The sequence below is a fragment of the Megascapheus bottae genome, chromosome 7 (assembly GCF_031878675.1).
Source record: "Megascapheus bottae isolate mThoBot1 chromosome 7, mThoBot2.hap1, whole genome shotgun sequence".
NCBI lineage: Eukaryota > Metazoa > Chordata > Mammalia > Rodentia > Geomyidae > Megascapheus > Megascapheus bottae.
Window position 1 is genome coordinate 75,155,436 of NC_143515.1, and position 25,342 is coordinate 75,180,777.

A 25,342-nucleotide genomic window follows, 5' to 3' on the forward strand; every position below is an offset into this window, starting at 1 on the left:
ACATATAACACACAGGAGATCACATATAACAGGCGTTTGTCTTCTGTTTCAGTTTCCCAAGCTGTCCTTGTGAAACTTGATGTTTTCATGTTTTTTCTTTATTGCTGTTATTCTCCAGTCTCTTCCAGTCTTTGTAAAGGTGGAGTCTTTGTGGAATGTCCAAAGCCTAGGTCACTTGATTTCAACTTTACAGGCAGTGGCCCAGATATTCACTGTCTTGAGCACAGCGTTTGAACTCAGTGCCTTAAGCCTACACTATGAGAGGGAGATCTTTCCCAGCTACACATCAGATAACGGCTTAATGTCTAGAATATACAGAGGATTTAAGACTTCAAGAATAAACAACCTAACTGGCAAACAAGCTAAAGAGAGACTTCTCAGAAGTTAAAAAAATATTTTTTACTCATTTCTAATAGTGTTCATTTTTATTCTGCCTTGCTTATGTTTATCTTACCTACTAGTCACCTTGAATGTTAGATCAATCTTTATAAAATGTTAGTGCCCAACTAATGGCATTATGCTTTTAAAGGCAATTAAGCGAATCTGCTTTAGAAAGCTTTATTTCCCAGGTAACTTTGAGAATCTTTTTTAATGTATTGATTATATTTTTTTCTACTAAGGAAATGTATTTGTTAGGCATATTTACTGTCACTTTTCTATTTGTGTATATTGACAAATATCTATTAAAGATCATTCTTTTAGAAATTATTTTAAACTTACTTTGCTGTTAAAAACAGCATTAAGAAATTACTTTCGGACTTCATACTACGTATTTTCATTATTTACTACTCATGAGAGCTGTCTTGGGAAAAACATTGGTAATATCTTGGTCGTGTAGGTAAGAAAATTAAGGCATCAGTGGTTATTTTTGTACCTCAGAAAAATACTCCAAAAGTGGGAATCTGCCATGGGAAATAAATATTTTATTTAGAGAGTAGCCCAAAGCAACTATTTTCATCAGAAATTGTGTGTTCTGTGGCTTCTGTATTATTATATTACAGTTGTTCTTTCTTAGAGATACTGACTCTGTAGTTAAATGAATAATAGATAACGTATGCTGAACAAATAATAGGTTCTAACATTTTTAGCCATTAGTTAAGCAATTACATGTATTTTGTAATTGAAACACAGAATTTGGCCGTAAGGTTAGAAATGTTATTTTTGATGAATTGTCTTTTTAATTCACTGTGATTTTCCTTTCTATTTTATCTTATGGATCGTAAATTGAAGAGTTTGTTTGTAGCAGATGGCATAGCTTATGGGTTACAAATGATCTTTTTTGGCTGATTCTCTAATTAAAATATGATTTCATTTAGAATTATTAAATACTCCAAAAGTCTGTAAGCTAAAGAAAAATCAAGATTTGTTTCCACAGCTGATTAATTGCACTGTTTAATATTCTGTTGGCGTGGTCTTGGGATATGAAATAGCTGACTGTAAATCTATTGATGTTTAACACAACATTCTTTATTTTCTCTAGCTGCAGCAAAAAATTATTCCAGATCAGGACCAGCTGATGGCAGTAGCACTGGAGTGCATCTATAGCTGTGAACGGAGTGACCAGCTCTCTCTCTGCTATGACATCCTAGAATGTCTGCCACAACGGGGATATGGGTAAGATGTACAGTAGAATAATCTTATTGTGGCCTTTATCCTAATACTTAAATAAAAATACTGCTTTTTTTTTTTGTGGGTCATGGGGTGCCTGGGCGCTGTCCCTTACCCCAGGAGCCACAGCCCCACTTCCCAAAATACTGCTTTTCTAGATGTTCACTGACAGTGCATTTGAGGGTTATAGCTCAGTGGTAGAGCATTTCCCTTGCATCCACAAAGCCTTAGATTTGACCTAGAGAACTATAACAATCAAGCAAACAAAAACCCCAATATAAAATCAGATTGAAGCCCTCTTGTCTAGAGTTACATTCATTCATTTGCGCATTCACTAGTATCTTGACGTGTTGGGCTCTTTCCTGGTAGACAAGCACCAATGAGCCACATCCCAGCCTGTTCTGTAAATTCTTTTTTCTCAGACTTTCCCTATAATAATACTTTAAATAGTGATAGATGAATGCATATAATTGAAAGAGTACTTTTATGTTTAATAGAAATGTGTAGAATATGCTTTTGGCTTAGTTACATGTGAATTTTCCATATATATATATATATATATACACACACACACACACACAGACATACAACTCTTTCAGTATTAGCTAGGAATCATTCCTTTAATCTTGCTTTGAAATCCATATGTAAAGAGAGGAGAGGAGCAGGGGATGCTCACACATGTGAAGTAGCACTGCAGGGAAAGTTCGTGGACCTGTCCATTTTGTTACTTCAGCCAAGTCCCGCAATTTGTCTTCCATTTCCTCATTTGAGGAATCAGGTGTTTAGACAGAAAGCCCTCCTTATTTTCAGTTTTGTTTCCACCTTTGCTCTTTATCTTTTGCTCTTGTCTTCTAAGAAATCTTTATTTTCTTATGAAATGAATGACAGCAACAACCAGTTTTCCAGTCTGCTGTGAAATAATTATTCAGATAGATTGCTAGCAGAATACTATCCTTGCATTGATTTAACTTTTCAAAGGTCTGAAATATCTTTATAAAGTCAGGGCTGGACTTCTATGATTTTATGATGACAGCCTGTCATCAGGCTGTCACCCAGTGCTTCCTGTCAAAATATAGCACAGAGCACCTGGGGTCATGGCGCCTGGGAAGAGGAGATCTGGCTCACCCTTGTTTACCCTGAATCAAATCACTCCTTTAGGCTACAGTTGCTGTTGAAGCTGTTTTGAATGTTGTTTTCCGGAGATTAAACCCAGGATATTGCGTTGTGCATGTTAGGCAAGATTTGGCTTGATCCCTAACATCATAAAAGGAAAAGAAGAGAAGAGCAGAAAAAGAAAAAGGAAGAGGGGGAACCCAGAGGAAGAAAATCTGCAAATCTGTTGTTTACAGATATGGAGCTACATTCCCAGCCCATACAGTTAATATAGGGAATAGAAGAACAACTTAATGCCATAATGGAAACAGACAAATACAGAAATTTGATAGGAAAGGGGGGAAAACCAAAAATTAATTTTGATTTTTATTCTTTCACTTCTTTAGTCATAAGACAAACATAACTACAACTCTTCATGACAAGGTAGACCAACTGGAAAAGATTCTGAGGTGAGAAAGAGGGTAATCTTTTGGTTCAGTGTGAATGGGGGAGAATGTTCCCTTTAAGCCTGCTTATTAGTTGTTCCTGGATTGATCTGTTTGACTTTTTTGAGTGAATTACCCCCCACATAAAGCCATTGTCACCTGATTATAGCAGAGTGGTAGACTAATAAGAACACAGGCTTTCAAAAAACTCAGTCACTTACTAGCACAGCAGTCTTTGAATCTGCATTTGCTTATTAGTAATACACAACACATGACATTGTGGTATTAATATTAGATTAAGTCATTAAAGTGCTTCACTCTTAATAGGCTCACAAATAATGTTAATTTTTTTTCTTTCTTTCTTTTTTTTTTTTTTTGTTGGCTGTGAGGCTTGGACTCGGCCTGAGCACTGTCTCTGAGCTCTTCAGCTCAAGGCTACCACCCTACCCCTTGAGCCACAGTGCCACTTCTGGTTTTCTAGTGGTTAATTGGAGATTATAGCCTCAAGGTCTTTAGTGCTCGAGCAGGCTTTGAACTGTGGTCCTCGGATCTCAGCCTCCTGAGAAGCTAGGATTCTAGGCCTGAGCCACCGCGCCTGCCTAACAATGTTAACTTCTGTAGCCACTTTTAAATTTAACAACAAGAAATATCTATTGTACCCCTAACTTTAGAAGGCACAGCACATCTGATCAACTGCTCAGATAATGTCAGAATGTGCTGGAGCCCTTGTAGAACTCTACAGTGCGAGTCTTTACTGTTAGAGTACATTACTGAGCTATCTCTCTTTGATGTTTTCTGAATTTGCCTTTAAGAAAGTAGTATTTACTAAGAGTTGTTTTTAGTGTGCATATGAATAGTGCTGTTAAATATTGTGCTATCAATAAAAATTTAAATGTAACAAAGTGCTTAAGTAAATTATAAATAGCAATGTCACAGGTAATGGTTGTATATATAGTAAAACATAACCTGGAATCGAATAACTAGAAATTTATTACTTAAATTAGGGATTCTAATGTTGAATTTTTTTTATTTTGCACTGAAAGGAACAGAATGTCTCAGTGCAGCGTAAGATATGAATGTAGTAAAGAATTAGTGGTTTCATTACAGGACCTCTGCTTACTAGCCTGATCCTTGGTATTCTGTGTTTGGAAGATACACGGTTGTGGCTTTTGAAAACTGTGTGCTAAGTCAAACTTTTCCTATTATGAGAGTTGACATGTCCTTCCTCCTCCTCAACTTCCCTGAAAAATTCACTATTCTTTGTCTAAAGCTTATTGTTAAACAGGGTCATTCCAGTTACCTTTGCTTTCCTAATAAAACAAAGAAGATTACTACTCAATGAGGTAGCATAATTTATTTCACATATTTGAGGGTGTGGCTAGCAATGGTTCTGGCAGTCATTTTATGCTAGATGTTTTAATGTACATAATATGGGGACATGTTGAATAGTATCCAGCCATACAAGTCAAACAGTGTCATAAATGGTAAGCTTAGTGAGACAGATCCATGTGTATGGAATGATTGTAGAATGGAAGAGTTAAAGAAGTTCATTTGCTACAAAAAATTAATGATAAAATCTACATTTTTATGAGATGGACTCATTATGGGGATTAGACCTAATAATCATTATAGAACCCTCTATTCATTGCTTTTCTGGCATCCTTGTCTGTATATTCAGGGAGATTGCTAAGAGTTAAAACTGGGTATTAAATTTTACATTTGACTGTTTTACTGAGTTGGTGCTTTTGGAATGCAGGGAAATAGCAAAAGAAAAAAAAAAACTTGTGAGATAAAGGTATAGGTCATCCTTTAAAATGTACTCTACTTTTCTCAGGTGTATTCTAGTAGAAGCCAGTGGAGGAAAATGAGACTTACTATGTAATCCTGGGCTTTGACTTTAGTGAGGGTGAAGGTGGCGTGTAGCATTAGGTCATATCATGTGATGATTTCTAAAAATAACAATTTATGTGTTATTTATATCCTTGAGATTCCTTTTTTGTTTGGCAGCAGACAAAAATTCTTCATTCACTTATAGTGTTTCAGAGCTTTTGGAAAAACATGGACTGGAGAAACCAATTTCGTTTGTTAAAAAAACTCAGTCTAGCTTGGAAGAAGCTCGGAAATTGATGGTTAGATTAACGAGACACACAGGCCGGAAGTAAGTGGTGAAATCGATATTTTTTCTATTTTTCACTCCTTTTCCTCTTTTTTTTTTTTGATAATTTTAGTGAGCGAATGAGCCAGTAGTGAATTGCACTGTATTTCTCTATATTTTCTTAAGTTTTGATCTTTCTTCTAGTCAAGTCATCTCTGCATGAGTCATAGCAATAGCATGTCTATAACCCTTGGATTCAGTCTCTTGGTCCTTGTAGATCCTTCCCTTTTGCTTCATCTCATGAAGCTCCTAACCACTCACCAGTCTACCACTGATCTCCCTTCTGCCCCCTTTTAGATTCCTGCACACTGTAGAATGTGTTGTAAATAAGATATATAGCATTTCGCTATTTTTTTCTTAGCAAAATTATTTGTGATTAATTAATGTCTCATGCATCAATATTTATTTCATTTTATTTGTTGAGTGGTATTTGTTTTATGGATTTATATATTTCACTTTTATATAGTTACTTTGTTTATAAACATTTACATTGTTTTGAGTTGTGGCTTTGATAAATACAGCTTCTTTGATTATTAATTTATATGTTTTTGTATAGATATATGCCTTAGTTTCTTTTGGATACATTCATAAAAATGGAATCAAGAGGGTCCGGGAGTTTGGCCTAGTGGTAGAGTGCTTGCCTAGCATGCATGAAGACCCGGGTTTGATTCCTCGGTACCACATACATAGAAAAAAGCCAGAAATGGTGCTGAGGGTCAAGTGGTAGAGCTCTAACCTTGAGAAAGTCCAAGGACAGTGCTCAGGCCCTGAGCTCAAGCCCAAGACTGGCAAAAAAAAAAAAAAAATGGAATCAAGATCATATAATGGATGGTTAACTTTAAAAAATAACATCTAGGTACTAGCTGCTCACTCTTAGCTACTCTGGAGCCTGAGATAGGGAGGATTGTGGTTAGAGGCCAACCTGGCCACAAATATAAGACCTCATCTCAGTTAATAACTGATTTGGTGGTGGCTTAACCATGCCTGTCAACTTGCCTGGAAGTACAGATCAATGAAATCAATGAACTGTGGTTCAGGCCACCCTGAAAAATGTACATGAGAACCCATTCTGAAAAAGAAGAAAGTGCCAAGGGTTCAGATTATGGCTCAAGTGGTAGGTCATCTGCTTTGCAGTACATGGCCCTGATGGCCCTGGGTTTAACTCTCAGAATCACAAAAGAAAGCCCACATAGCCCTGCCTACTGTTTACAAAAGCATTTGTACTATTTTACTATTTAACCAGTCTTGTAGACTATTTTATCTTCTCTGTAGCCTTACCAAAAGAGTGTAGCAATAGGTCTTTTTTTTTTTACTTTTTATTTTTTTAATTTTATTTTTATTGAAAAGGTGATGAGCAAGAGGGGTTATAGTTGCAAAACTAAGATAATGAGTACATTTGCTTTTAATCATGATTTCCCCATCTCTCATTTTCTCCCACTTACCCCTTCCTATATCCCCTCTCCCCCAAAATGTAAGGTTCATCTCCAACGTAGTATCAAGTGAGTCACAGTGGTGCATTGGTTCACACTTCCTCTGCCTGTTTCTGTGATTCCCTTTTCCCCCCATTGTGATTAGAAAACTAAGAAATGAATACGAAAAAAACATACAGGACATAATAAGAACCTCTTGTTTCCATCTCTTGGAGCTTATGTTGGTATCCTTCATTATATATGGTCCTATGCACTAAGCAATTGGGTCATTGAGATCCCGTTAAGAATATTGTTGTATTCATATTCTTCTTCTTAGAAATGAGGGAGATAATGAAACTTACTTTTCTTTGGATCTGGTGTACTTCACTTATTATAATTTTTTTCCAAATATTTCCATTTCCTTACAAATGTAGCAATTTCATTCTTTATGATGGAAGCATAGAACCCCATTGTGTGTGTGTTTGTGTGTGTGTGTGTGTGTGTGTGTATGTGTGTGTGTGTGTATGTGTATGTATGACATCATTTTGATTTATCTACCGAGGGGCCTCTGGGTTGGTTCTTATCTTATGTATGGTGAAGAATGCTGCAGTGACCATGGTTGTGGTGGTAGCTTTAGTGTGGCCTTGTTTGTGGTCATCTGGGTAAATGCCCAGGAGTGGGAATGCTGAATCATAAGGGAGCTCTATGTTTAGCCTTTTGAGAAATCTCCATATTACTTTCCAGAGTGACTAGAAGATCTTCATTAACCATACAACAGATAAAGGCCTCATATCTAAAATACACCTATAGCTGAAAATTAAATTCCATGAAACCCCCAAAGAAGTGCTCACCTCCTTAAAAAGTGAGCTAAAGAGTTTAAGAGAGGCTTCTCTGAAGAGAAAATACAAATGGCCAAGAGATACATGAAGAAATATTCAACATCTCAAAACAACTTTGAGATCCCACATCACCCCAGTTAGAATGGCCATTAAGAAATCGAATGACAACAGATGCTGGTGGGGATGTGGCCAAAGGGGAATGCCATTACCCTGTTGGCAGGAGCAGTAGGTCTTAAGTTTAGCTATCTTAAATGTATGTAGTAGTACCGGCTTTGGTTTTAATGGCATTACTCTAGTGAGTGACAGTGTTTAGTACCTGTTTATGTACTCCTTCACCCTCAGCATCACATTCTTTGCCCATCTGAACTCTGAACAATGAATTGGTTTTCTTTTTTTTTTTCTTCTTCTTTTTTTTTTGCCAGTCCTGGGCTTGAGCTCAGGGCCTGAGCACTGTTCTTGGACTTTCTCTAGGCTAGACCTCTACCACTTGAGCCTCAGCATCAGTTCCAGCTTTTTTCTATGTATGTAGTACCAAGGAATCAACCCAGGTCTTTGTCCATGCTAGGCAAATACTCTAAACTCCAGGCCCACAATGAATTGTTTCTTATTAAGCTTGAAAATTTTATTCTCGTTCTGTGTTCTTGGCAACCACATTCTCCCATCTGTGCCTGTCTTTTCTCTCTGTCTTTTGAAAAGTATGCTTTAAAAATTAATTTTTCAAAACCAATTTATTCTTCTGTGATTATGCTTTTGTTAATGTATCTAGGAACTATTCGCTACAATTTTAATTTTAAGCAAAATTTTCACTTTCCCATTTATAATTAGATTTAGGATTCATTTTGAGTTTCTTTATATTTATTGTTCGCAGAATAGGTAATGTTTTTCATGTCTGGATTGTTGCACATCCTTTTTCTATGGAATTGCCTTAATAACTTTGTAAAAAATCAGTCGTTTGTATACATGAAGGCCTATTTTTGAATGCTTTAATTCTGTTCCATTAATCTTTCTGTTCTCTAATACCATACTCTATTGGTTATTACAGATCTCTAAATCTTTAAGTTATTTTCTGCCAACTTCAATTCCCTCTCTCCCTTCCTTCCTTCCTTGATAGTAATATGACAGTATCATGTATTTTCTCCTTTCTAAGCACTAGCCCTGCATTGTGTGCATTGAAATGTTGCTGACTTCTTTCTCTTGGGGCTTTCCATATTATTTTATTCTTTCATCTTGTTCCTACCTCTTACAACACTATGCTAAATTGCCTTCTAAGTTGTAATCCCCTATTATATGTGTTACAGCCATGATATACTTCAAATGAGAAACTGCGTATCAGTGGGCAGCAATTACTAAATAATGTCAAAGACAGGTTTTCCCCTCCCACTTTTTTGACATTACTGGGCCTTGAATTCAGGGTCTTATGCTTTTTTGAGCAGGTGTTCTACCACTTAGCCCATGTCTCCATTGTTTTTGCTTTATTTTTGAGCTACTGTTTTGCATTTTGCCTGTGGCTGGTCTCAAACTGTGATCCTTTGCCCTATCCCTCCTATATAGCTGGACCTGAAGGTGTACATTGTACATCTGGCTTCCTAGTTGAGCCAGCCTGAGCTGACCACAAACTGAAATCCTCCAATATCTGCCTTCTGAGTAACAGGGGTTATAGGAGTGAGTGAGCCAGTGTCTGATGATTTAGGTCTCAAAATTGTTTTTTTTTTTTTTTTTTAACTCCAAGTAGTAAACACTTACAAGATTGTGCTACCTGTTCTAGAATATACTCTTTGATAAGAAAGCTTTGCTGTTACAGTGGCCATTTTCTGCCCTCCTGCTGATGTTCTACTTTTGTAGTCCCTGAGATTAATCTTGCCTCATGGTGGTCCATTCACAGTGACTATTTGCAGGAATATGGCTGCTTTCAGTGTGGTCTGCATGACACAAATCCTCCTCCTCCTCATTATTGTTATTACTGCCAGTCCTGGGGCTTGTATTCAGGGCCTAAGCACTGTCCTGGGGCTTTCTCAAGACTAGTGCTCTACCACTTGAGCCACTTGGCTTTTTCTGTGTATGTGGTAATCAAACCCAGGGCTTCATGCATTGTAGGCAAGCACTCTACCACTAGGCCCAAATCCTGATTATTTTATATTTGCTACCAGGCCTTGGCTTTTAATTATCTCTGGAATAGTCTTGTTCATATTTGAAGTCTGGCAGACTTCATCATCTGTCATGAACCTTGTCTTTACCATCTTGAATACAATTCTGTTTCTCCATGAGAAATCCACCTCCTTTGTGGAGCTGCAACTTGCGACTGCATTTGTCTTCAAGAGTCTGTGTTAATTTGTGAACCTCTTCTTTCTTCAAAATCTACTGTTGGTTCTTATTTACTGAATATTTTCTGAAGAAGGCCATTATAAATAATGTCTTATAATTAATTTTAATTAGGACTCTGCTTACGGCTAGCCATGTGTGAGGAGATGCTAAAGCCATCTGTCCCAGAACATGAGCTGGCTTTCAAGAGCCATAAGCTGGCTGTGAGCACTGAGTGCAGCCAGACAAGGCTGAGTTCAGATGTTCCTGAGAGGCTATGACATGGTTACTGGTTTCAGCAAGTGCTGTCTCATCTCTGCCTGCACACCCAATCTGAAAGAGCCTGTCAGAGGAATGCAGTGCCAAGGTCAAAGGGACAGATAGATGTCATGGATTATCCTGGAATACTGGCAGATATGCTGGTTGGTATATTTGTGGAGAGACACAAATGTTCCCTGATGTCTTTTTGCATTTGGAACAAGACCAGTTGTTCATTTTATGTGATAAACATAAGGTTTCATCACCTGTGAGGCACTTGCTTATTTGATTTCTGCTTCAACTTACCTGTGTGTTGTTTTACCACTGAATCCCACAGCCTGTTTTTCTTTGCCTCTACTGGCTAATGTTTTAATTTTGAGTCTAAGCAGCTAATCCAGAGGCCTTTTTTTTTAGTAGCTCTAACATGGATCCCATAAAGCTACCCAACTTTCCTACCATCTTTAACCCAGGTTAACCTAGAAATTCAAGTGAGCTGGAGTTGAATCCTGCCAGTTATGTGGTGGCCATTGTCATATGGAGAATGATAGTGTTAGTTTTTAGTGTTCTTCACTCTTCGGGGAATTGAAAAAAGATAGCTAATAGTTTGCTTTTTCTTCCCTCCCCACCTCCAGACAACCTCCTGCCAGTGAGTCTCAGTGGAGAACATTGCTACAGGACATGTTGACTATGCAGGAGAACGTGTACTCGTGCCTAGACTTGGATGCTTGCTATGAGGTAAGTACCAGTCTGCATGTTTCTTCTTCCTTTTTAGAAATGTTGGTGGAGATACTTGAATGGCTACAAGGGAGATGGTCATAAGCTGCCCTGCAAGTCACACTGTGATTGAATGAGCGCTGAGAAGTGGATAGAGCTCTACTGTTTCATCACTTTCATATGTACCCTCTATCTTTATTTTTTTTCAATGTCATCCATTTAGTGGGTTAATTCTCAAAATAGTTAACACTACATGACTTTTGGTGGTCACTGAAACATGACATAATGGTTGGGCTGGGTAGCTCAGTGTGCGAGTATATGTTTGACTCTATTCAGAGCCCTAAGTTTAGTACCCAGCCAGAAAGCAGACAAAACCCCTAAAATAAATAACAAAATGTATTTATTTTATTTGAAAAAGTCTTCCAAATCTCTCCTGTCTTCATCGTTGCTATATGGAACCATTTGTTTTATTGTTTTTCTGTGTCTATATCTTTTTCTCTTTGTACCCAAAGTATTCTAAGAGAAACTTCTTTTCTTTCTTCTTTTTTTTTTTTTCTCTTGTACTGGTGCTTGAGGCCTCATGCCCTCACTTGACTTTTTTGTTCAAGGTTGGTGCTCTGCTACTTGAACCACACCTGGACTCCCAGCTTTCTCACTGGTTAATTAGAAAAAAAGAGTCTCTAGGACTTTTCTGCCCCTGTTGGCTTGCTCCATTAATCTTAGATCTCAGTCTCCTAAGTAGCTAATATTAACGGCTTGAGCTCCCAGCCTGACTTACAAATTTTTCTTGGTGATCTGCTTTTGAATGTTCCATGCTTGTTCTGTATTCCCCAGAAAGTACCTATGCTTGTTACATGGAAACCCACAGTGGACTGTGAAGCCTTCTTGTCCACTCCCGCCTTGTCAGTCTTTGTAGTATACTTTATATTACAGTCTCTCATCCAGTCTGGCTTGAATTCACTGGATTACCATTCTTTTTCCTGTTTCTCTTCCTTTGCTTGTATATACTGTTTTTACTTGGGATGTATTCCTCTTAAGTTCTTCCTAAGATGTACCCTTAAGATACCTCCCCTTTCTTATCAGGTAAGTCATGTCTACTAAAGACTTTCCTTAAACCATAGTTTATTTACCTGTATGTTTCTTCAGTTTGACCATGATCTGCTAGGTAGGTATTATACCCACAGTGCATACCATACTGTCTGAGGTGTTAAAGATACTTACAAAATAGTTGTCATGTGACTGAAGGTATAATCCAATATGAGTTGCTCATTATTTTAGAAGGTAGTATATTACCTATGGTTACTTATAATTTATATGGAAAATGGATCAGACTAATTCATTTTTATTGAGGTACAACATAAGAAGTTTTCTCATCTGAATTTTCTAGTCAAGACAAACACAAAGCAATATGTAGGGCATTTATTGTGTTGATTTCTTCTGATTTCCTGGTGAAGTAAAAATTATAAAAATTAAGTCTTCGTTCAGTATAATTTTAGCAAACAAGCATTTTTACAGATTATTGAAAATGAATAGTTCAGAGTTGGATGGCATTGCAATCTTGGTTATTCCTGGTGTTAACTGAAGAGGATAGTGATTCTAATATAGCTTAGGCTTCTGGGGGGAGGGAGGGATTATCTTGAAGGTGGAAATGCCTGTCCAGCTCCATGGTCTTTTGTTCTTCCTTTTGACCATGTCTTCAAACTTTTCTTCCCCCTCCTTGGGGGTCTGGACCAGGGCTTGTCAACTGTTGGGTGATTTTCTGTTTTTCTACGTCTGTTGATTCCTGGTGTTCTTTCTTCCTTCCACTCTTCAGAATATAGTCTCTCCTTTGTTACCTGCACCAAATTCACCATTTTTTTCCTGCTTTTTGATTAGGATTCAGATTTTTTTTAATGTAGTAAATTGATGTAATATAAATGTAGCTATCTATCATTACACAGTGATTTGGTGTGTTTACTATTAGGCAACCAGCTGCTCTTGGGTGCATTTTTCACTTATTTTCATGGGATTTCAGAACCTTTGTTTTGTTGAGAACTGTCTTCCTTCTATCACTAACTCCAGCCTTCTCTATATTTTCCCCCAGATATTTACCGAAAGCCTTCTGTGCTCCAGCCGCCTTGAAAACATCCACCTGGCCGGGCAGATGATGCACCACACTGCCTGTTCAGCGAATCCTCTTGCTGTTGCTCCCCATAGAGGACAGCCTCAGTACAGGGTCAGTTACCATAAGAGCATCGACCTGGTCTTGGCTGCCAGCAGAGAGTACTTCAACTCCTCCACCAACCTCACCGACAGTTGCATGGATCTGGCCAGGTAGGGGACTCCCTGTTCTTCCATCACAGAGAAGAGGTAGAGCACGGGCTTATTCTTGACCAAAACCACGGATTACGTCCAGGACAACACTGTGTGAGGCTCTGTCATTTGTTGGTTGAGTAGAGTAAGAAAATGAATGAATTATGGATGTCCATTAACTTCTTCTTGACCCTTTTTCTTCCATGTGTTTTCTGTTAAGTGAGTTTCACTGACTATCTGAAAATCAGTTTCTCTTTTGTTGGGAGACAGTCTTGGGCTCATCTATAAATTTGTAGATTTCAACATGTGTTGGCATGGCCTGTCTCCTTTGCTGTAGCATCTGGTTGTTTAGAAACAGTGGTCTTGATTAGGTGATAAACTTCCAAAGTCCCTTCCAGTTAGCAAGTTCTAGCTTGTAAATTTGGCCCCTTTTTTGGCCTGCTGTATTTCTACTCCTTTTATGTGACATGATAACGAAGGTATAGCCACAGAAGATCATTAAATTGTTTTAAATAGTAGAGGAGATATTTTTTTTGCCAGTCCTGGGCCTTGAGCTCAGGGCCTGAGCACTGTCCTTGGGCTTTCTCAAGGCTAGAGCTCTACCACTTGAGCCTCAGCACCACGTCCGACTTTTTTCTATGTGGTACCGAGGAGTTGAACCTGGGTCTTCCTGCATTCTAGGCAAGAACTCTACTATTAGGCCAAATGCCTGGCTCCAACCCTATACATTTTTAAAGATTAGGTGTTTTGGTTTTTTTTTTTTTGACCAGTCTTGGGGCTTGAACTCAGCGATTGCTATCCCTGAGCCTCTTTTTCCTCAAAGCTAGTGTTCCATGCTTACGCTCATAGCTGCTTCTTTTACTTTTCTTTTTCTTTTTTGGTCGATTATTGCTAGGCAAGAGTCTGAACAGGCTCTCCTGGGCTGATTTCAAACTGCAATTCTCAGGTCTCAGCCTCCTGAGTAACTAGGATTACAAGTGTGAACTACTTTCACCCAGATTCTTTAGTATTTTTATTGAGGAAACAGTAAACATCCAAATAGTACAAAGGAAATGAATTGGCAGTTTTCCTCCTCCTTCTCTTTCCCTATCTTTATTCCTCAGCTGTTTGCGTGTGTTTGCATATGTGTGTGTGTGTGTGTGTGTGTGTGTGTGTGTGTGTATGTGTGTGTGCGTGCATGCATGGGTGTGTGTGCGCCCATACACCAGTACTAAGACTTGAATTCAACTTGAACTCAGGACCATGGTACTGTTTCTTAACTTCTGGCTCAAGGATGGCACTTTACCTCGTTTCTGCTTTTCTTTGTAGTTAATTGGCGATAAGAGTCTCATGAACTTTTTTGTCTGAGCCGGCTCTTAAGTTCTTAATATTGATGTATGCTTTTCTTTACCTTGCTTTTTCTCTTTATTATTTAGTTATTTTATTCTTTTTTTTTAAAATTGTAATTAGTAAAAGGGTTACATGATATTTGCCAGATAGAAGGTGCATTAATTCACATACATTGATACCCTTTCACATGTCTTGGTACCCATTTCCCTCCCCCCCCACACCCCCCCCACCCATCTTGGTTTTCCCCCTTTCCCTATCAAATTTCAAATATCCAAATACAAATAAATTCAATATATCAGATAACAAAGTTATTTTATTCTTTATTTATATATCAATTGTGAGACTCGAACTCTGAGCCTAGACACTGCCCCTGAGCACTTCAGCTCAAGGCTAGTGTTCTACCACGTGACCCTCAGAGCCACAGAGCCACTTCTGATTTTCTGGTCGAGATGAGTCTCAGGGACCTTAGTTCCCCGGGCTGGCTTTGAACTGCGATCTTCAGATTTCAGCCTCCTAAGTTGGTAGGCTTACGGGTGTGAGCCACCTGTGCTTGGCGTATACCTTGATCTTTAAATGTATGTTCTGTATTACATGTTTTACTATATGAGTACATGCAGATACATGCAGATATTTAATACTTGTTAAGTCATAAATTATTCTATTGCTTACCTTTTGTAGAATATAGTTCCAATTTGGTGTATTTTCTTTCCTTTTGAAAACAACCTGATATTGAACCACTGTAACAGTGTAACTCTGAGCATACCTGAACCTGTCTGTAGAATAATGCCCTTGGCTGGAGTTATAGGTTCAAAAGTGAGTACCACAGACTTTACATCCCTGGTCACATCGATGCTAGACTGGTGTCTGAGCCCTCTGTGACCTGATCACAACTTGTCTTTTCTACTCTTGTGATCCTGTGTACACCCTTTAGATAGTAAGTTCATTCACTAAATAAAACTATCCTGAAATGTATTTGCTCTGATATCTTAAAAAATTTTATTAACGATACTCCATAGAGCTGTGTGTGGTGCTACATGCTTGTAGTTGACTACTCAGAAGGCAGAGATGGGAGGATCGCTAGAGCGTGAGTTCTAATCTTCCTGGGACAACATAAGGAGACCTAATCTCAAATTCAAAAAAAGCAGAATGAAACAGTCCATACATATCACACATTCTTAGTTAAACAAATCACTTTAGCCTGTCATTTACATCAGTATTGTATTACTAATGGATGCCTTCTTTAATCAGAAAAAAATGTTTATTGGGCAATTTTTATAGGTCATTTATTCTGAAGTATAAAGTTGGGACCAAATTATAATATTCTTATTCGTCCTAGAAGGGAAACCAGAAATTACTCGATTCCTTCTTTAAAAAAATGTCCTTTCTGATATAATCATCATCACCTTTGTATTCATGAGTGAAGAACACTAGAAAGAGTCACGCGCTTCCTTTTGTAATGCCGTTAGTAATGGAAATGTAATCATGGCCAAATCACTTGGCCTCAGATCCAGGTTTTCACTCTTAAAGCATATGTTGACATTTGCCTATCCTGTGGGCTTACTGTGAGAATGAAGGTCAAAGAAAGCATCTAGAAGGCTCAGTGTCTGGATGTAGTAAATTGCTAGTGATATTTGTTTTGTCCTCTGATGTTCAATACAGAAAGTTAACTTCTTTGAACATAAGTTTGCTTTGAACTCAGGGCCTTGTGCTTGCTACACAGGTTTCTTTTTGAACCATGGTCCCTCACCTCTTTTGCTTTGTTTTTCAAGTAGTCTTCCCTTTATGCCTAGGAATCTTGGGCTGTGGTCCTTCTGTTTACACTTCCTCCATTGATAGGATGATAAACACATGCCACCTGCTAGGAGAGCCCAAGGTTTCTACTGATTATGACAAATGACGGAAACCATTGAGTCTATGTTCCTTTGAGTCTGGCTTACTTCACTTAATATGATTTTTTTCTAAGTCTTTCCATTTCCTAACAAATGGGGTAATGTCATTCTTTCTGACAGCAGCATAGAATTCCATTGTGTACAAATACCACATCTTGTTGATCCACTCATCACTGGGGGACATCTGGGTTGGTTCCATATCTTTGCTATGGTAAATAGTGTTGCAGTGAATATTGTTGTGCTAGTGGATTTAGTATGCCCTTGTTTCTGGATGATTGGGTAAATGCCAAGAAGTGGAATTGCTGGGTCATAGGTGAGCTCTATGTTTAGCCTTTTGAGGAACTGCCATAACTGCTTTCCATAGTGGTTGAATGAGTTTGCACTCCCACCAACAGTGTAGTAGTGATCCCTCCTGGCCATATCCCCTCCAGCATCTGTTGTTATTAGATTTCTTTCTCCTGGCCATTCTAACTGGAGTGAGGTAGAATCTTAGAGTTGTTTGATTTGCATTTCTTTTATGACCAGAGATGTTGAGCATTTCTTCATGTGTCTATAAGCCTTTTTTATTTCTTCTTCAGAGAAGACTCTCTTTAAGTCTTTGGCCCATCTTTTAATGGGATGGTTGTTTCTTTGGAGATTAGTTTTGGAGTGGTTCAATTTTTTGAGCTGTTGATATATTTTAGATATGAGGCCTTTGTCCGTTGTATGTTTAGTGAAGATCTTCTCCCACTCTGTAGGCTTCCCAATTAATTTACTAGCTATGTCCTTTGCCATAAAGAAGCTCTGCAGTTTAATGCAGTCTCACTTATCCAGCCTTTCTCTCATTTGTTGTGATTCTTGGTCCTTATTAAGAAAGTTTCGCCTGTGGCAAGGAGGCCTAGTTTATCTTCAATTCCTTCTTGTAAAGTTTTCAGTGTGTTGGCTTTTACCTGGAGGTCTTTGATGCATTTGGAGTTAATTCTAGTGCAGGGTGACAAGGAAGGATCCAACTTTAGTTTTCTGCAGGTGCTTAACCAGTTCTGTCAGCACCACTTGTTGAAGAGGCTGTCTTTCTTCCATTCTATTTTTTTTTTCTCCCTCATCAATGATTAGGTGGCCATAGGTCTGTGGTTTAATATCTGCATCCTCAGTTCTATTCCATTGATCTTCAGGCCTGTTCTTGTGCCAGTACCAAGCTGTTTTGGTCACTATAGCTCTGTAATAGAGTCTAAAGTTTGGTATTGAAATTCCTCCTGTGCTGTTCTTTCTGCTAATAATTGTTTTTGCTATACGGGGTCTTTTATTATTCCATATGAAATTTTGGATTTCCTCTTCTATTTAAAGAATGCCATTGGGATATTGATGGGTATAGCGTTGAATTTGTGGATAGCCTTTGGCAAGATTGTCATTTTCATGATGTTGATTCTTCCAATCCAGGAGCATGGAAGGTTTTTCCATTTCCTCAGTTCTACTTTAATTTACTTTTTCAGGGTTTTAAAGTTTTCATCAGAAAGGTCCTTTACATTCTTAGTTAAGGTAATTCCTAGGTACTTTATTTTCTTTGAGGCTATTGCAAAAGGAGTTGCTTTCCTGATTGTTGCCTCATTCCTCTCACTGTTGGCATAGAGGAAGGCCATTGATTTTTGAGGGTTAATTTTATACCCTGCTACCTTTCCAAAGTTTTGAATCAGCTCAAGGAGCTTGGGAGTGGAGTGTATAGGATTCTTTAAATACAGAATCATGTCATCTACAAAGAGGGAAAGTTTCACTTCCTCTTTTGGTATTTGGATGCCCTTTATGCTTGCTTCTTGCCTTATTGTTCTGGCTAGGAATTCTAATACTATGTTAAAGAGGAGTGGAGACAGTGGGCATCCTTGTCTCATTCCTGATTTTAGAGGGAATAGCTTTAGCTTTTCACCATTAAGTATAATGCTAGCTGTGGGTTTGTCATACACAGCCTTTATTATACTGAGGAATGTTACCTGGACTCCTAGTTTCTCCAGAGCTTTTAGCATAAAGGAGTGTAGGATCTTGTCAAATGCCTTTTCTGCATCCATTGAGACAATCATGTGATTTTTGTCCTTGCTCCTGTTGATGTGTTGAATTATGTTAATTGACTTGCATACGTTGAACCAGCTTTGCTTCCCTGTGATGAATACTGTTTGATCATAGTGTATAATTTTTTTGATGAGTTGTTGTAGACGGTTGGCTAGTATTTTGTTGAGAAGTTTTGCATCAATATTCATCAAAGAAATGGGTCTATAGTTCTCTTTCCTTGATGAATCTCTGTCTGGTTTGGGGATGAGGGCTATAGTGGCTTTGTAGAATGAGTTTGGCAAAGAGCCTTCGATTTCAATTTCGTTGAAGAGCTTGAGGAGTATTGGTGTGAGTTCTGCTTTGAAGACCTTATAGAATTCAGCTGTGAATCCATCTGGCCCTGGGCTTTTCTTACGTGGAAGGTCTCTTATTACCATTTATATTTCAGTGCTTGAAATAGGACTGTTTAGTTGGGATAGTTCTTGGTTCAGTGTCTGTATGTTAATATTGGCTAGAAATTCATCCATTTCTTCTAGATTCTCAAATTCGTTGGCATAAAGATTTGAAAAATATTCCCTCATGGTGCTCTGGATCTTGGTAATTTCTGTGGTGATATTACCATTCTCATCTGTGATTTTGTTTATTTGGGTGTGCTCCCTTCTCAACAAACAAAATTGTGAATTTTTAAAAAGAGAAAGGAATATTGGGTAACTAATCTTTTCTTTTAATTTTTTTTTTCTTTTTGTCAGTCCTGGGCTTGAGCTCCAGCTTTTTTCTATGTATGTGACACCAAGGAATCAAACCCGGGTCTTCATGCATGCTAGGCCAGCACTATACCACTAGGCCACACTCCCAGCCTGGGTGGCCAGTCTTTAAACTAAAAACAAAACGCATGTCTGTTTTCTTTCAGGTGCTGTTTACAGTTGATAACGGATAGACCCTCTGCCATTCAGGAGGAGTTAGACCTCATCCAGGCACTTGGATGTCTTGAAGAATTTGGAGTAAAGATCTTACCTTTGCAAGGTGAGTTTTTCTTTCTTTTTTCTATAATGAATTTGTTTTAATTTTTATTGTAATATATAGAGAGGTTACCGTTACATTCGCCAGATAATGGGGTGCATTATTTCTTACACATTGATTCTCTTTCTCATGTTTTTCTCCATTTTCCTCCTCCCATCTCTTCCCAATCATCTTGTTTCCCCCCCTTCTCTTTATTATTTCAAATAATCAAACATATGTACAATATACCAGGTAATACAGTCAGATATGGTAACAATATGAGATCAACCAAAGGGCAACAAAAGAGAAGAGAAATAACATAGTACATTAAGAACAACAATCACAAAAGATAAAACTCTTATTTCCATATTCTAGAGATCCTTTCATTTAGTCTCATTCTATATGACCTTATGAATATAGGTTTTGTGCTATTGTAGTCCTCTGCTAGGAGAGTTCTAGGTGTGTACTAATTATTACAAATGAGGGAAACCATTGAGCCTGTGTTCCTTTGGGTTTGGCTTACTTCACTTAATATGATTTTTTCCAAGTCTCTCTATTTCCTTACAAATGGGGCGATGTCATTCTTTCTAATGGCAGCCTAGAATTCCATTGTATATAAGTACAACATCTTGATCTAGTCATCTACTGAGGGGCATCTGGGTTGTTTCTATATCTATGCTATGGTAAATAGTGCTGTAATGAACATCGTTGTTCTAGTGGCTTTAGTATGTCCTTGCTTTTGGATGTTGGGGTAAATGCCAAGGAGTGGAATTGCTGGGTCATAGGGGAGCTCTATGTTTATTAGTCTTTTGAGGAATCACCATACTGCTTTCCATAGTGGTTGAATGAATTTATACTCCCACCAACTGTGTAGTAGCTAAACCTCCTGGCCTGCAAGGTGAGTTTTCTGTTTTATATTGTATTGTTATCAACATAACTTGCACTAATTTACTATTGTTCCTTTTATGTCTTGAACTAGGGAGTAATTAGAATTAGATTTTAGTTTTCTTCTCTAGTGAAATTTTAAGTGGAAAGAAATTAATAAATAAAGCTACTTTTTGGCCACAGATTATATTGTTTACAGTTCATGCTTACAATCTCAAGAAATAACATGAGCAGAAGAAGTAATACTATTGGATAATAACAAATAGTTATTGAGGATTATGAGTGAGAATTTCACATTGCCATCAGTTTTGACATATTTTGTGTTTTATTTAATAGACTTTTAGCTAGCTAAAAATGATAAATTTTTTCTTTTTATGCCTGACTCAGTGTGTGTGTGTGTGTGTGTGTGTGTGTGTGTGTATTTTATTTTATTTTTAAAAATTAATTTACTTAGTTTTTATTTTTTCCCCAATCTGAGCTCAGGGCCTGAGCAATGGACTGGGATTTTTGTTGAAGACAAGCATTCTACTACTTGAGCCACTGCTCCATTTCTGGCCTTTTGGTGGTTAATTATAGATGAGTCCCATGTACTTTCCTGTCCAAGCTGACTTTGAGCTGGGATCCTCACATCTGAGCCTCTTGAAGAGCTAGGATTATAGGAATGAACTACCAGCACCTGGCTCAGCACATACATATATATATATATATATATGTACATATATATTATATATATAATATATATATTTTTGCCAATCCTGGGGCTTGAACTCAAGTCAAGGTTTGGGTATTGTCTGTAAGATTTTTTTTTTTGCTCAAGGATGGCACTCTACTAGGTAAGCCACAGCACTACTTCCAGCTCTTCCTGTTTATGTGGTACTGAGGAATGAACCGAGGGATTCATACATACTGGGCAGTCTCTCTACCACTAAGCCACATTTCCAATCCCAGTACGTTTCTTTGAGTCACAGTTGTAGTTTTTTTATTTCTTTTTAAAAAATATTTATTTATTTATTTTTGCCAGTCCTGAGGCTTGAACTCAGGGTCTGAATCCTTTGGCTTTCTCAAGACTAGTGTTCTACCACGTGAGCCATAGTGCCACTTCCAGCTTTTTCTGTGTATGTGGTACCAAGGAATCAAACCTAGGGCTCTGTTACCACAAGGCCATGTTCCCAGCCTGTGGGTTTTTCTTTTACAACAGAAGTAGTAATCATAGATATTGGTCTAGAGTTTCATTTTCATCAAAAGACATTTTGGTGCCACTTAAACCTTCATTCTGTCTCATAGCCTTGTTCTTAATGATTTTATTCTGTGAGAATAGGACACATCTCACAATATTCTGCCTTACCTGACCTCGCTTGACAAGTAGCTTTCAGTCTTCAAATTCTTCAAACCCAGGACCCCAGTACTCTAAGTGGAGAGAGGGTTCAGCTGTTTTGCTGTGTGCTTGGCCAGACTGCTGTCTTTATTCTCTGTCTTTACTCTGAAATGGAGAAGGGAAGATAATGATGGCCTGGTAGCAGGTCCTTGTTGTTGTCCCTTGTAGTGTTAGGTTTGAATGGACCTTTGGGTATATGAACCAGTAGAGACATTCTTGTGTTCACCTGGGTCATCAGTGTAGATTTGCTCAAGATTAAAGTTCTGTGTCTCAGATTTATTATACTTGAATGAGGTACTGCTATTGTAACCTTGAATACCATTGTTTGGAAGTAATTTGTGCATAATTGGACATATCCCGTAGCATCTTTATAATGCCTAAGTCAGGCAATTTCATTCTATTTCATTCTATTCAGTTGTACCTTAATACAGTTTTTGAACTCAAAGCTTCTTAAAATTTTAAAGATTAAAGTTACTAAGAGGTATTTTTAGCTTATTAAAGCCAGTAACATTTTTTGCAGTTTTCAGTTAAGGAAGATTGGAGCACAGTTTGATTTTTGTTCTGCTTTTATCTTAGGTTAAGTCATTGTGATTTTGAATCTGTGTGTGTGTGTGTGTGTGTGTGTGTGTGTGTGTGTGTGTGTATGTGTGTGTGTGTGTTAGCTACTTATATAATTCAAACTGATATATGTATTATCAATTAGCAGTAAGATAACTGTGTACTGATTGTTCAGAGATTCAGAAGATAGATAAAGTATAAATGTCATTTCACATGGTGATTGCAGTCTGCTAGATTCCTCCAAATTTATTTAAAATATTTGAGTATTAGTAGTCTGCATTGCCTATGGGAAGTAAGAAGAGGAGGAACTAAAATTGAATGTTTCATCAATTGAAAGTTAGAGGAAATGCTGATCCATCACTGTCAATGGTCTTCGTTTTCTACCTTGGTTTTAATTGGGTTGTATATAGTTAGTATGAGGTCCTGACATAGTACTTATTAAGGTGACACATTTTTGAAACTTCAGGATATCAATTCATTGGCCATGTTTTATAAATTTTATTGTAAAGAAAATATCCATATTGTACATGATTTACTCAGAACAAATAATTTATCTTTGTACATTCACATTTTACTTAGTTTTCTTTGATCTGGAAACCACTTTGACAGCTCTAGGTACTGGGGTTTAAATCATGCTTGCTAGATAGTTGATTTTCTCCCTGTGCCATGCCCACAGTCTTTTGTGGAGTTTAGTTGGATAGTGTCTCTTGTGTTTTGGGAGGTCTGCCTCAGACTGTATTCCTTCTGTCTACACCTCCTGGGTAAGCAGAAATCACAAGTGTGCCATCTCACCTGGTTTATTGATTGTGATGTGATCTTGGTAATTCTATTTGCCTGGGCTGGCCTGGACTCCGGATCTACTTTGTCCCCTTTTCTTAGTAGATGAGTTGTTCTTAGTAGATGGGGTAGATGAAGTGATCTTAATAGAAGGAGTAACTGGTCCCTGCTTTATTTATTTATTTATTTTAAAACTGTGTCTTATTATGTATTCCAGATAGAGATTGTAGGTCTGAGTCACTATCCCACTTGAGTCTGTTTTTATTATGTTGGATTATTCCTTACTTGTTGGCAGTCATAGCACCCTTTTATGATGTCTGTGGTTACAATTCTTTAGTATGTCTTTCCTTTTCCTTGTAGTGCGATTGTGCTCAGATCGAATCAGCCTCATTAAGGAGTGTATTTCCCAATCTCCCACATGCTACAAACAGTCTGCTAAGCTTCTCAGCCTTGCAGAGTTGCTCAAGGTTGCAGGTAAGTTTTTGAATGCCAAACTACAGAAGATATTTTCTGTGTTCTTCTTGAATATTAAAGTATATTTTTATAAGTGCCAGTTGAGCAACTTTTGAGCTTTTCTAGTTCCTAGAAATATTTGGCATGTTATGGAAGTATGTATCTATATTGAATGTTGTAATTATTACCCTTCCTTTAAGAGAAGACATTGTTTTTTGGGGAGTGAGGGGTGCCTTGAAATGCTTAAGATTGGATTGAAGTCAGTACAACCCTCAAAATTAGAAAACTCGAATGTAAAGCAAATCATCCTTTCTAATATACCATGTAGTATCCAAATTTAATTTTATATTTGTAAGTCTAAAAGAGTGGTAGAAAGCTTTGTTCATTAATTCTTCAATGAGATTTTTATGTATTTTATCTCATTGAATCTCATGAGTGTCCACAAGGATCATCTTTCCATTGTATAAAATAAATTAAGGATATAACAAAAGTTTATTATCCTGTTTACCAGGGAAAAATAGGAAGAGGACAAAAAAAATCAGTGGTCCTGGAAGCCTATATAAATAGGAAGAATATCTTTAGTCCTAAAGAACAGCTTATGTGTGTTTGCATAATTCCTGCATGTGCCTGAGCAGGATTCATGCTTACATAGGACATATGGGGGCATACCTCTGTAGGGCAGTTGTCTTAGTTTTAATACTTTGACCATCTCAACTTGGTCACATTGTACTCACAAATTTTAATATAAAATCAGTATTACAGTCTAGTCTAATATCATCAAAACACAAGTCTGGTACATATAATTCATTGAACATGTTCTTATTTTGATCCACCTGAGGCTATGTGATAAAAACATTACTACTTATTAAATGAATTAGCTTTTCTGTCTGAAGTAAGTGCTTGCCACTCACAGTGCTCCTTCTGCAGTTTGAGGTGGAACCACAAAATAAGCATGATTTCATTAATCCTCCTTGACAGTTTCAGATAGAAGACTCATTCTACCTTAGATCTTAGCAATCTTACCATGGAATCTTTTTTTCTTAAGTTGGATGGTTCTGAGTCATTGGTTTAAATAAATTCTAGTCTGACTGTACTCCAGTCTGTTCTCTTTTAGACGTTATATAATAGTACAAATCGAACCTTTTGTATTTTATTTATTCAACAGACTTATGTATATACTTGGCTGCTCACCCAGAAATTATCAGTTATTTCTAGATTTCTTGATTTGCTATTGTAGAAAATAACTCATCAAGACAGGCCTGTGGGAACATGCCTGTGATCTCAGCTCTTTGGAGGTTGAAGCTTTTGAATTGAATTGTGAGTCTGTGGCCTACCTAGGACCTAGCATATGCTTGATTGGAAAATAAAAAATGCATCAAAGAGAAAATGATAAGAGAATTGCTGAAATACCTTTAAAACAGAAGAGAAACTTTAATCATTAGCATACTGGGATAAAAGGGGCCCACTGTCCTTAATTCTGTTTTGGGGGTACATTATATATGACAGGAACAAAAGGGGGCACGGAAAGAAGTTGGGGGCCTCATCACAGTGACAGAGTCATTGCTGCCTGAGCTTATATTACTCTGTGTCTCAAGATGTACTTGTCCCTGAATTTCAGGGTGACTATAGGAAAGACTAACTGAGCAAGGACACAAGTGCAGAGTGGAGTCAGTGATACTAGGTTTGTGTTCTGCTTTTAGTTACCCATTGGGCATTTCTAGGCCCAAGTGAAAAGTCAGTAATTTGAGCAAAAAAAGCCCTTAAATCTTGAACACTTAGTTGTAGATAGCTAATTGTTCCTGGTTAGTTACACTTAAAATTCTTTCCATTTTTTTATAAGCACTTTATATTTCAAGGTTGATACTACATGGACATTTTCTTAAAACACAAGGAATAAACTAACTCTTACAAAGAGTGATAGAAATCCCTCTATTGTACTATGTATAACAC

The 25,342-nt window shown here is 37.6% G+C and overlaps 1 protein-coding gene across 1 annotated transcript in view; it reads left to right on the plus strand.

Annotated features, from left to right (window-relative positions):
• Nbas (NBAS subunit of NRZ tethering complex) overlaps positions 1 to 25,342 on the plus strand; it is a 262,549-nt gene that overhangs the window by 110,542 nt on the left and 126,665 nt on the right. Inside the window, exons 26-32 of the mRNA XM_090337434.1 lie at positions 1,481 to 1,614; positions 3,108 to 3,170; positions 5,182 to 5,304; positions 10,738 to 10,840; positions 12,903 to 13,132; positions 19,256 to 19,368; positions 23,300 to 23,413. Of these exons, the coding sequence (XP_090193560.1) occupies positions 1,481 to 1,614; positions 3,108 to 3,170; positions 5,182 to 5,304; positions 10,738 to 10,840; positions 12,903 to 13,132; positions 19,256 to 19,368; positions 23,300 to 23,413 (880 nt within the window). The remainder of the gene's footprint in view (positions 1 to 1,480; positions 1,615 to 3,107; positions 3,171 to 5,181; positions 5,305 to 10,737; positions 10,841 to 12,902; positions 13,133 to 19,255; positions 19,369 to 23,299; positions 23,414 to 25,342) is intronic.